At 37.0% G+C, this 13,001-nt stretch overlaps 2 protein-coding genes across 2 annotated transcripts; one reads left to right on the forward strand and one right to left on the reverse strand.

Annotated features, from left to right (window-relative positions):
- Nucleotides 1-1,190: 1,190 nt before the first annotated feature.
- On the forward strand, nucleotides 1,191-5,901 carry LOC110759301 (S-adenosyl-L-methionine-dependent methyltransferases superfamily protein). The gene is made up of 6 exons (XM_021961356.2): nucleotides 1,191-2,062; nucleotides 3,716-3,926; nucleotides 4,014-4,311; nucleotides 4,692-5,084; nucleotides 5,262-5,339; nucleotides 5,560-5,901. The coding sequence occupies exons 1-6, from the start codon at nucleotides 1,397-1,399 to the stop codon at nucleotides 5,807-5,809; spliced, it is 1,896 nt and encodes a 631-aa protein (XP_021817048.1). The 5' UTR covers nucleotides 1,191-1,396; the 3' UTR covers nucleotides 5,810-5,901.
- A 179-nt stretch (nucleotides 5,902-6,080) lies between these two features.
- Nucleotides 6,081-11,036, reverse strand: LOC110759300 (UBX domain-containing protein). Its single transcript, XM_021961355.2, has 11 exons — nucleotides 10,688-11,036; nucleotides 9,732-9,793; nucleotides 9,138-9,603; nucleotides 8,969-9,055; nucleotides 8,804-8,872; nucleotides 8,298-8,420; nucleotides 8,022-8,207; nucleotides 7,827-7,946; nucleotides 6,967-7,110; nucleotides 6,832-6,888; nucleotides 6,081-6,681 (listed from the first exon to the last, which is right to left on the reverse strand). The coding sequence occupies exons 1-11, from the start codon at nucleotides 10,769-10,771 to the stop codon at nucleotides 6,574-6,576; spliced, it is 1,506 nt and encodes a 501-aa protein (XP_021817047.1). The 5' UTR covers nucleotides 10,772-11,036; the 3' UTR covers nucleotides 6,081-6,573.
- Between the last annotated feature and the right edge of the window lie 1,965 nt (nucleotides 11,037-13,001).

Below are 13,001 nucleotides of genomic sequence, written 5' to 3' on the forward strand. Positions count from 1 at the left end.
TGAGAGTGGCAAATGCCATTATCAACCAAGCACAACACGATCAACAACATCCTCTAAAACTTTCTACGCAAGCAAACATTCAACTTCTTTGTAATTTGCTTAAGAGATAATCACCTTTTCTTTTTTTGTTTGTTCTTAAAAGGGTTGTGACAAAAGATGTCATTTCAATGTCTAATTAATTAAATGATCGATTGATTATGAGTTGCCTAATCAAATAGTAAACTACTATATTCCAAAAGTTTATTGTTATTATTTAACATTATCAATGAGAGATAGACTTAAGTTGATTGGATTGTATTGTATTTGTACGGTATTAGAAACGGTTTTTGTGTTGACGAGAATATTCACAACCACTATTGTTCAACTTATTCATGATACATGTACTTAAAAACGAATTGGACAATGGAATTTCTGACTTGAGATCTCTTTTAACATTGAAAAAAATACTGCGAAAAGAAGAGTTGTACCACTAAACTAAAAACTAATTAAGTTGTTTCATATCACAAGCAACAAAATGCAACAATAAATGAAAATGCTTATTAATTAAGCAAATACAGAAATGAGTTTGTCATCCATGAAGGCACATGTTTATTAAAACAATAATTCTAGAGACAAAGACTTTTCTAAGAATAAATGATGTGGTAATTTCTTATTTATTTTGAATAAATAAAATTCATCTTATCAATTAATATCTAAAAGTTTATATAATAAATTAGTGTCTCTAGTAATACTCTTATTAAAATATAAGAAATTTTATTACACAATTTTACACAAAATAAAAATAAAACTTCTTGAAGTTAATACGTGATTTGTGTAGTTTCACTCTTAATTACCATAGTCAAAGGAATTGATTACTTCCAAGGGATTTAATGATCTTGGGAATCACAAAACCTTAATATTTATGGAGGAAAATAAGAAAAAGAAATTACAGTGAATAATCCCAATATGGTAAGTAAATAATAAATTTCCAAAACAAATGGGTGTAAAAGATGCAGACGTAATTACACACTCCCATACAACTAACTACACACTATGCACTTTCTCTCTTAATACACGCATTCAATAAATCCAGACAATCTCGTGTGCAAGAGCCAACTTTGGTCTTCAATTCAAACAGAGGCTCTTCATTTGTCAAACCCGAATTGCGTTTTCACACAATCTAATTAAAATTTATATGTAATGAGATGTATATTATTTTTGTTTTTCGCAATATGGAAATTGTTTCCTCTTATTTCCCCCCAAAAGCCAAAAGAAGTAAAATCCCCCCAAAAAAATTATAATATCAACCTTGAAGTCCTCATTTTTCATCGAACTCTCTAGTCTCCCCCACTCCTATATATATAAACAAAACCTTCTCTTTCTTTCTCTCTCTTTCTCTCTCTCTCCCACTGAAACAATGGCTTCGCCAAGTCCACTTCACCACTTTTCACTGAAACCCAAGAGAGCCAACCTGTACTACATGACGTTAGTCGCCGTCCTCTGCACGCTCTGCTACCTCGTCGGAATTTGGCAGCACTCCACCGGCACCACCGCCATCACCGCCGCCATATCCACCTCCGACTCCTCCTGTCCCCCAATCCCCAGGAACACAACAATCCACCTCGACTTCGAGGCCCACCACCGCGCCGAGGACCTCCCCCTACCTCTGGCGGCGCGTGTGCCTCACTTGCCTCCCTGCGATGCAAAGCTCAGCGAGTACACGCCGTGCCAGGACGTCACGAGGTCGCTGAAATTCGACAGGGAGAGGTTGGTTTACAGGGAGAGGCATTGCCCGGAGAAGGAGGAGCTTCTCAAGTGTCGGATTCCTGCGCCCCACGGGTATACGGTGCCGTTTCGGTGGCCGGAGAGCAGAGACTCTGTTTGGTACGCGAATGTGCCGCACAAGGAGTTGACCGTGGAGAAGAAGAAGCAGAATTGGGTTCATTACGAAGGGGACCGGTTTAGATTCCCTGGTGGCGGGACCATGTTTCCTCGTGGTGCGGATGCGTATATTGATGAAATCGGGAAACTGATCAATCTCAGAGATGGGTCTGTACGGACCGCCATTGATACCGGTTGTGGGGTAAGTAAACGCTCTTCTCTTTATTTTCTTTATAATAATAATTATTTAAAAAAAAGAGAAATAAATTGTGATTTGTTGTTCTAAGTTTGGTGATTGGTGGTTCGGTTGTGGCTGCCATGTTGAATTGGTTATTGTTGATGTTATGTTTTGGGTGTATATGGGCATCAATATGTATGTGCATGCTTATGTGTGTGTATATATGCCTAATCCGTTATTTGTTTGGACGTTTGTTTGTTTTTATTAGACAGTCTGACATGTTATAAATCGAAAATTTATTACATGATTATTTTCTGTTACGGTGTCATAATGAAAATTTGGCACATTCATAAGAAAAACTCTTGTCTGAACGCGTAACCAATATTTTCGATTGTCTGATAAGAAAACATTATCATTTACATGTCTGTTAACACCCAATGGGAGAATTTTATTTCTCAATTGGTTCTTTCTTTTTTACTTTCTTTTTTTTAAAGTTTGAGTAATGGGAAAGTAAAGCTTGAAAAGGGTGATCGGGTCTGATGGGATTTTATTTTTATTTGTTTCCCTTTGTTTTGACATGTTTATACATAACAATTTGAGTAATTCAAGGAAATACCAATTTGCCAAAGAAAGTAACTCAAGGAAACTTCCCTTTGTGATCCACATATGAGCAGAAAGCACAATACTCACCTTATAAATATAATTTTTTTTAAATGACCGTTTTAACAATTGTTTTTTATCATTATCTTGGTGGACCCAGAAAGGCAATATGTAGAAATTAAGAGAATTTTTAAATATGTTTCCTCTTTGGCATAATTTGATATAGGAGATTAGCAAGACAAAAAATCAGGGTTGGTATGATGGTGAGATTCCACATTATATTGGGAATTAACAATGAAACAGGACATGGTTTTTGAAAACCATGTACTCCGGCTTGTCTTAATTAAATTTAGTTTTAATATATCAGCCGGGTTCCGGAATATATAAAAATTTCTTCTATAGTAAGTAGGTCTTCTCCAGGTTTCCAATTTTAATTAAATTTTTAAATAATTTGTTTCAGGATCTACATTTCTGATACAATTTTTTTAGTGGGAATTAGACAATGAAAATCACCTCAAAATAGTTTTATTTATTTATTATGGGGTTGTAAATTGTAATTGACACTGAATTACTGGTTGGCTACAAACCCTACAACCTTCCATTATGTGTAGTCTTGGCATTGAAGTAAAGTGGTCCATAAAAGAAATCGATGAAGAAGACCTTTATATTATTATTAATTAGCATTGGCAGAAGGGAGAAAGCAATTCTTGCAATGTACTTCTTTTTCTTTATAGTGTTAGTAGTTAATGTGCTTTAATTATTTTAAACTAATGTTAAAGAATATGTTAGTTACTTGCCAACCTTCCTCAATTATAGCATCTTCAAATTTACTCATATTGCTTTGTTCTCATTGTTCAAAAAAAAAATTTGTCAATAACTTTTATTTAATGAAATTGTAATGAGAATTATTTAAAGAACAAAAATATTTGGCCAACCGAGTCTAGCCCAGTGCGAAAGGGTATTGACTTGAAAACCAGTGGTTTTAGGTTCAAACCCTCATGGCACCAATGTTAACATTTGATATGTTTTATGTGTAATTTTAGTAAGGTGACAATTGTTCTTAATATTTTGACTCAGGTTGCAAGTTGGGGAGCTTACCTTTTGTCCAGGGACATCCTACCAATGTCGTTTGCACCAAGAGACACCCATGAAGCACAAGTTCAATTTGCTCTTGAGAGAGGAGTTCCTGCATTGATTGGCATTCTTGCTTCCAAGAGACTTCCTTACCCCTCAAGAGCTTTTGACATGGCTCATTGCTCTCGTTGCCTCATTCCTTGGGGCCAATATGGTAAAACCACTATGACACTGCCATTTATAATCACATTATCTCTGCTCCTCAAGTTCTTGTTTAAAATTTGGGGTTTTTATTATGCAGATGGGCTTTACTTAATTGAAGTTGATCGTGTTCTGCGTCCCGGTGGATACTGGATTCTGTCTGGACCACCAATTAATTGGGAGAAGCACTGGAAAGGCTGGGATAGAACAGCTGAGGACCTTGAAGCTGAACAGACTATGATTGAGAATGTAGCAAAAAGCTTGTGCTGGAAGAAATTGAAGCAGAAGGATGATCTTGCAGTTTGGCAAAAACCCACCAACCATGTTCATTGTAAGGTCAATAGAAAGGTCTTCAAGAAACCATCCTTCTGCCAAGCTCAAGATCCAGACAAAGCATGGTAATGTGCTTTTCTAAAATTAACATGTTACTTTCTTTTCCTTTCTTAAAATACAAGTCTCAGTTTCAATTTTTCTTTTGTGGGTTTTTGAGGAATTTTGTTTTACCTTTGTGGGATCTCTAAATAGATAGGAAATAAAATCCTGTACATGAAGTTCTTCTGACAATCACACATGGTGTTAGTTAAACTGTCCAAGTCCAACCTTCCATTGCCCATACCCTTATGTACCTTTTTTGTTCTTTACTCAATGTTTGTTTAGCTGCCAAGAATGAAGAAACAGTTCTGAAAAAAAGGAAAGAGCGACTTGATTGGCCTCAAATGAGCTTTTATTTTATTTATTATTTAAGTTTTACTCAACACTGTTGTTTTTTTTTGGTTAGGTATACTACAATGGAGGATTGTTTGACCCCACTGCCTGGAGTGAACAACATTAAAGAAATTGCAGGAGGGGAATTGGCAAAATGGCCAGAGAGGCTAACTTCAGTCCCTCCAAGAATCAGTAGTGGGAGTGTGACAGGAATTACAGCTGAGATGTTCAGAGACAATACAGAGCTGTGGAAGAAAAGAGTGGCATACTACAAGACCTTGGATTATCAGTTGGCAGAGCCCGGGAGGTATCGGAATTTGCTCGACATGAGCGCTTACTTGGGAGGCTTTGCAGCTGCCCTAGTTCAGGACCCTGTGTGGGTTATGAACATTGTCCCTGTTGAGGCTGAGGTTAACACCCTTGGAGTCATTTACGAACGAGGATTGATTGGAACTTATCAGAATTGGTATGCTTTTTTATGCCTACCTAAAATACCGTAACAATAAAACTATTTGTACCATATTTACAAATCATATAGTAAACCACATAACTAATTGAAGTGGAACCAGCTTATACGATACGAAATAACATTTCATTATATTAATTACGCTGTTAGTGTTGCTAATGACTTGTTTCATGGCAGGTGTGAGGCCATGTCTACTTACCCAAGAACCTATGACTTCATCCACTCTGATTCAGTTTTTAGTCTCTACAAGGACAGGTGATTATTCATCAGCCTTGCAATCTTGAACATTGACTTATCTGGATATAATATTGATAAATGCGATCATCAGTCGAGTGTGGGCATGTGAAGGCTTTCAAGTTATTCATTAGTATGAGTCCCACGAATGGCCGACACGCGACTGATAGTAGCATTCTCAAATTATTATAGTGACGGGACATAATTTACTAACTTGCACATATATTTATTTGTGTTGCAGATGCGAAGTGGAAGATATTCTTTTAGAAATGGATAGGATTTTAAGGCCAGAAGGTAGTATAATTTTCCGGGATGATGTGGATGTGTTGGTGAAAGTCAAGAGCATCATGGATGCAATGCAATACGATGCCAGAATCGTTGACCATGAAAATGGTCCCATACATAGAGAAAAGATATTATTGGCGGCCAAGCAGTACTGGACAGCACCAGCTCCTAGCCAAGATCAAGGAGAAAGCCAAACAGATTCATAGACATTGGGCTTCTCTTCTTTCTTGATTCAAATTGTTCAATTTTTATGTCGATAATTTGATAATGAAAATGATTTTTTTGTTTGTTTTGGCTAGCACCCGTGAATTGTGGTGTGACACTTGATTCAATTCTACACAACAACGAAAAAGAAGAAATTTTAATGCAATATTTTACAACCAAGAACATGCTTGATCTATTGACATTGCATTAAAAAAGAAAAATGTAGCCAAAGAGCCAAAGGAAACTATAACAAAAGAGAAGAGACAGCTCCCAAAGTCAAATGCCACAAAACATGTTCTCATTCATGTACCAGAAACGAAGTTCACCAACAAAACACACCACAAGATGAACAATGACATATAGAACTGCTCATCTACTTGACTTTAATAGAACAGGTTGTATAACTCGTTTTATGCGAGTTTGATCCTGTAAGACGTGCGAAAAGCAGAACTTAGAGTATATACAAAGGGCGGCCATCCTGATGAAAACACGTTAGTTTCGTTTAGTTTGCGAGGTTTGTCGTCATACAGCAGGGATTTTGAAATTTTAACCTCCTATGAGAATTGGTTTCCAGCAACGTTAGGATCAGCCAGATCTAACATCCACTACCTTCCAAAGGCATGAGCTAGGTTCCAAGCCCAGGTCATGTACCTTAGTTCCCTAGCAAAAAAGAATCAACTGTAGACTAGACTTACACTATCAACCTTTTCATCTTGTGTCAAGTTGTATGATCAGCCACGAAACTTACAAGGAAGAGCTCTATAATCTAAATCAATTCCAGAAACAAGGCTTCTTGTTTATTCGTCAGTCCAACTTCGCTCAATGTTAATAAGCTGTCATCAAGAGTAAAAGCACGCCGAGGATATGACCTCACCTGTTCATAGAAATCAAGCAACATAATCAGGACATACAAAAGCTATCTCGTTCCCAGAGTGGTACTACCGACTGCAATCTTCTCAAAGTTTTTTTTAAAAAAAAAAGAAAAGAAAAGAAGGAAATAAAAAGTACAGAGAAGAGTAATTACCACTCTGTAAGTTCCAGGCTTCACCACTCCACCAACATCTATGAAGTCAAAAAGAATCTAAATAGGAACAAAAAGTTTGGTCAGTTGGGACAAAGAGAAATGCTATTAAATTTCTGTAACATTTTGAAATTTTACCTGAAGCTTGTCAAATTTGTGAAAGCGGCGGCTAAGGCGGCTGCCATTTGGCACCTTAACCAGAAGAGTCACAGAATTCTCATCATCTGATGCTGGTTCGCAAGGAAGTGAAGCACTTTTTGCAGCTAGCATTCGCTCACCTTCCTGTCATCAGTGAGACAATAGATTGAATAAAACATCTAGCCATTGAAATATAGAAATGGTGATTCATTCCACCATAAACCAAACAAACAAGGGAAAGGGGCATGCTGTGTAAATTGAGGATGCCAAACCAGTCAAGGGAGGTTATTGGACTCTAATTCTATTCCTTCATACATTAACAGACATATTCCAGTAGCCATGCAAGCCCCCACTACAGAACCACTGCAAGGTTAAACAAAGGAATACGAGTACTCAAGGTAATCAAAGCCTATGCACGAAAAGTTACAGCTTTGTATCTGCAAATACAGACCACACTATAACTTTGAGTTATCATATGCAGTAAGGTACTCTACGGCGAAGTCTAAATGGCTTGGGGTCTTTTATAATACATTTGGCTTATTCGAAATCGCTGGTTCTGCTTATCAAGGATTCCACCATGAGTACTGACTACATGGAGCTTAAGCACTGAAAAAAACATGTTATCTAGAATCACTTTTATAGAGTTAAACCCAAAAACTTCTTCAACCATGTACGAGATCAAGAATAAAAGAGATAATTAAGGATTTCCTTGTATCACTGTCAATGCATCAAATATGAGGAAAACGTCACAATTTCAAGTAATATGTGGAAAGGTGAATCAAAAATCAATTGTAAATAGATTATTACTAAGAAAACGATAGGATAAAAAGAATTCAAAAAAACCTACTAGATACGCTTACCAATGTATCGATCTTTTTGTTGTCAGGTTCAACTCCCTTTAAGTGACAAGTTCCAGCAACAGTGACACCATGCATTTCCTTTTCTTTATCAGCCAAGATGGATGCAAGATACTCATCATCCTGCAAGTAATATTTCTAGTAATCAAGTGCTGGACAACACTCTCACGATAGTGATTGGGAGCAGGATGTTAAAACCTGTTGTTCTCTTAGCAATTGTCTTGTTGTTAGAGCAGATGATGAAGGGCAATGTACAGGCTGCATATTAGGACCCAAATTTATATTTGGACGACTTGGCAAATTAGTTGCATATGAAGATTGGCCAAAATGTGCAGTCTCAAGCATTATTGCTTCGTCGAGCTCTCTGGAAGAAATGCTGCCTAACTACAAGGATATGTGCACAATTTGATTAGTATAGCAGTCAAGTTTCTTTTAATGGGCTAAATTAAAAATTTTACAAGAAGAAGTTCATACCACTTCACAATGAATGTCCAGGCTACCCTGCTGAAGATTTTTACCAGCATCACGCTTCAACTCTTGACTCACTTGTTTCTGTTCTACAAATTCAGCTCCATTTTGGTGCAGTGACCTTCCTCGCTATAATTTAGAAAGATAATTTTTAGAACAAATAAAATGTTTTCCTTTTCCAGGGAAAGATAATGAGATTTTTGATTGTCTAATTTCTCAGTTTTGACTTTGTAAGTAAACAGAACTTCTGTCTGGCCTGCTCAATCAAAAAATGCCTAAAATTTATCTGGAACGATTTCAGCCAATAGATAGAGAACATTTGTTCCTTACATGTGCAGCATAAAGCCAACAGTTTCCGTTCCCACAACCTGTAGAGAAATTGTTTCAACGGGAATTCCTATACAGTTCTTGTTAAAACTGACTTTTTCTTCTTCACTGTAAATTTTGTCAGTTCATGCACACTCATGTATCCACATGTAACTAACTAACTATACCATGAATAGAAGTCATACCTTCCATGCCAGTTCGGGATTCCTGTCTTTCCCTTTCTCCTCACGTATTGCTTTCTCTTGTTCTGCTGTCTGAACTCAATTCATTTTAAAATAAATCAAGAACCTCAAAGATAAGGAAGCACCCAACTCCCAACAAAAAGGAAAAAGTAATTCAAGGCTAGGAACCTTCAGGGACAATGAAAGTGCACGATCAAAATCATCATCATCGTCTTGGTGAGTTTGATTTCCTGGAAGTCCATTAACAGGAGAAACCTGCGTGGAAAAATCTGACAAGAGTCATAACTTCAGGAGCCACAAGATATTGACCAAAACAGTTAAATTAGCAGTAGCACACATTGAGAGCCCTGGTTTGCGTATTCAGATAAGCCATTTCAGCCTCTCGTTTTGAAGCCTCAATAGCAGCTCGAATCATTTCTTCCTCCACATCATTGCCATGTGGATTTCCTGTCATGTTCTGAATGGTAGGCCTCTGTCCTGAGAGATGAGGATGATCAATCCCTCTGTTTAAATCTACAGGATATCCCCCTACAACTCCTGGATGTGAACTTACTGGAGCACGACCAGTAAATGCAGAACCGATCCGGTTAAAGAGATCCCTACTGTAATTAGGATCAAATAGTAATGAAGGCCTGAAACTCCTAGCAGCAGAGAGAAGTGGTACAACTCCTTGCGGTGCAACTTGATTCCGAGAACTCATATGAGGGAAATTGTATGGGGGGGCAGCATGAGATGCAACTTGATTCTGATCACTCATATGAGTGAAACTGTATTGTGGGGTAGCAGCAGACCCCGGATTTGTACTGAACCAGAAAGACCAAAAGTAAAACAAGTGTCAAAGAGAGATGAGACACTAGAACAGAATGTTAAGTATATTTACTGCTAAGGTGAGCAAGAAGATAATGAGTGAGATGAAGTCAAGATGCGATACAAGTCTCTATCTCCACCACTAAAATGTGCATTCACAGCTTCATTGAGATTGCCTCCATATTCCTGTTTACCAGCCAAGACATACCAGACAACTCAGAAAAGATAGCCAAGACAGAACGACACATAGAGAAAATACAACTCACCTACACGATGCAAAACATTTAAATTTCAGTTTTCAACAGGATAGAATGGTGACTATAGATAATTATCATTCAAGAAATCTTGATCAACTAGCCACCTCAGGGGCACGGCTCCCAAGCTCACAACCAACCAAGGACGCATGGGAAGCCTTAATGATACCAATGGCGTACAAGGCCCATGGTACTGTGTGAACAATAAATATCAAGATATGCCACCTATATATAGTGTTGATGAATGGATTTTCAAGTGATAATAAAATAATAATACAAAATCTTAGCGCACTCATCAAATGCTGCAATGGCAGAGCCAATTCAGTTAAGATCTATCCACAGAGTCTTTACTCTATGTAATACTTCTACATTCCCATTCAAGCTACTTAAAAAACAAAATGAGGAAATTACATTCCATTCAGCCTATTAAATTTGCACAAACAACAACTGAATCTTAGACCAATATCCGTAAATAAATGTATAACTTCTACATGAAAGAAAAGAAAAGTTGATATTCTTTCTTTTCAGAAAATTACTAAAGATCTTCTTTAAATATATCACCCTCAATTTTGCGTAGAACTGAAGCATGATTAGCTACATTTTACCAAGAACTCATGAAATTGCACAATCTTGCCATAAGAAAATGGAACAGGAAACCCTAGGCAGCAAAGGGACACCGTTTAGCTCATTTTGAGATAAATAAAACTACAAGGTAATAATGATGATCTACAAAGATTCAGAGAACGAAACACGGCGAGAATATATGCTTAATTACTGAAAATTATAAGAAATTAAGAGCGAGAGAGAGAGAGAGAGAGAATCGAACCTCAAGCTTTCGCAGCGCGAGTGAGTGAGAGGCGCCGGTGAGGCTCATGTACGTGTCGATCATGTCCTGCGTTGGGCTCGCCATTGCCGTTTTGCTTTCAGCGAAAATTTGCAGAGAGGGAGAGAGTTGCGGTGCGGAATCCAATGCTATTGTCTTGAGTGGGTGAAAAAGATTAGTGAAGAGTGAGGGGGGGGCGAGGCAGAACGAGAAGCAAAGGGAACACAGCAACGGCTTTTGCGCGCCTTTTTTTCTCCACAGGACACGTGTCTAAAGCAATTGCAATGATTGCCTCATCACGTAGCGTGCGCCGAAATTATTGAGACCAGAGTCGCTTGATGTTGAATTCTTATGCTTTTCTGAGACCGTTTGTATATGTTCCGACCCAAAGCAAAGAAAAATATAGGACATTTTGCATAAGAGTTATTAGAAGTTAATCCAGCTGATTTTCTCACCCCTATTTTGTTTAATTACAGTCCTTTTGTTGAAAATTGTATGTTCTCACTCCTCTATTATTCATTTACACTCTCTTATATATTATAATAAATTTTTATTTTTTTTATTTTTAAGGAAGTATAAGCAGGGACATATGCATTAAAGAACAAAAAGGGTCGAACGGCCCCATAAAATGGTCGGAATTATGGTTGTGGACAGCCTGTGGAGATCTGGGCAGACCTCATGAAGAGCGGCACAACGACCCCAAAATGCACGCAAGGTGCTCGACAAAAGGCCATAGCAAAGCCTGTGCGTAGTGTGTATTTTTTTTTTTAAATTGTCTAGCCAAAACGACGTTATTTTGGTCCAGGCCGTTTCAATTTTTTTTTCTAATGACCTGGCATCAAAACGAAGTTCTGCTTCACTTGAAAATGTAGATGTAGTTGACGCAGGGTAGGACAAACAAGAAGATATGCTCTCTTTCATTTGGTTTAAATTATGTATTTGTTGTTGGGTTTTATTATTTATACGTTTATTTGCCTTGAATTCTATTAAAGTCCAACCAAAAAAAAAAATCAGCTGAAAGCGGAAAATCTAAAAAAATGAACATGTCCTAAGCAGTGAACATTAAAAAAACTTATAATTTTAGTGATGAATTTATATATAATGGGGTTCTCCAAAAAAAAAATCTTTAAAAAAAAAGTGTCTATAAGATGTGTGTGAGAGATATTGAAATAGACATTGTTGCACTTGAGATTTTCAAAAACCCTTCTTCTTCCGAGTATTAGACAGAGGGTTTCTACGGTAGGTTGGGGTTGATGGTAGAGTATTAGTGTGTGCGTCTATTTTATTATTATTATTATTATTTATACATTTTTATTGAATAATTGGATAGGAAATGACTCATTTGTCTTAAAAAAATGCCTAAATAGTTTAGACTAAAAAAATTTCGATACTTTTACATTGTGACCCTATGACTTGAGAATCTTGGATCTGCCACTAAGTGCAAGTGGACAAAAATAGAGTGGAAAAATCACTATCCTATTTTATTTATTCAATGAACAGGAGTGCAAATCATTAGCTACATACGTTTTTGTGATTTTGACACAAAGAGGGAGATCGAACTTGAATACAAGGAGGAGAGCATATTTTCAACTAACTAATTAAGTCTGCAATATAATTTGAAAAAAAAAATCAAGATATCAAGCGAAAATAGCATTATAACGAAAATTCTTTAAATCTAGTAATGGCTTGAGATATATATATATATATAGTTTTTTCTATATTTTAAAAAGATGAAATGACTAAGTTTTTTTTTTTATATATAAATTTTATACAAGCAGTATTGGTGAAGGGAGAAATCGAACATAAGACCTCATATGCATGAGTAAATGCTCTTAACCACTTGAGTTACAAGTCCCTCGCAACTAGGTTCTATTCTTGTATGAAAATAATTAAATTCTTACAGGATTTCGGGAAGAATGAGGTCGAGTAAAAGTTTAATTGTGGTTGTTTCTGGATAAAACATTTGTGATACAGTCATGAAACACCCTTCCTCCCTAAAGAAAAAACCTAGCCACATACACGAGTTATCTACCCCATACTTGTGGAGGGCTTTTTTTCCTAGCCAATTTTGTGCTAGGCTTTTGTCTCCCTTGTGTATTGCAAGGTTTTTCTCCCCTAGTTGTTCACCTATTTTTTTTGGCATGTACTGTGTTGTCCTTGAAGGGTGGAGTTGTTGATTTTGTGGATTTATTTTGATTGGTGCTTTGGTTTTAGGGGTGTGTGGGAGACGTTGTGACCATCTATCAAGGTGGAAGTTGAGCATGATTTGCTTTTCCACTTATAGGTGTTTCCAATCCCCAACTCCTAAACAGGTAGA

Source organism: Prunus avium, chromosome 2 (assembly GCF_965620075.1).
Source record: "Prunus avium chromosome 2, drPruAviu1.hap1.1, whole genome shotgun sequence".
NCBI classification, from domain to species: Eukaryota; Viridiplantae; Streptophyta; class Magnoliopsida; order Rosales; family Rosaceae; genus Prunus; species Prunus avium.

Coding starts and splice junctions, on each gene's coding strand:
- LOC110759300 (XM_021961355.2), bottom strand. CDS start 10,771: ATGGCGAGCCCAACGCAGGACATGATCGACACGTACATGAGCCTCACC. Junction 9,056..9,137: donor CGCAAACCAGGGCTCTCAAT/GTGTGCTACTGC, acceptor TTTTCCACGCAG/GTTTCTCCTGTTAATGGACT. Junction 8,208..8,297: donor TGGACATTCATTGTGAAGTG/GTATGAACTTCT, acceptor ATATCCTTGTAG/TTAGGCAGCATTTCTTCCAG.
- LOC110759301 (XM_021961356.2), top strand. CDS start 1,397: ATGGCTTCGCCAAGTCCACTTCACCACTTTTCACTGAAACCCAAGAGA. Junction 3,927..4,013: donor CATTCCTTGGGGCCAATATG/GTAAAACCACTA, acceptor TTTATTATGCAG/ATGGGCTTTACTTAATTGAA. Junction 4,312..4,691: donor CAAGATCCAGACAAAGCATG/GTAATGTGCTTT, acceptor TTTTTTGGTTAG/GTATACTACAATGGAGGATT.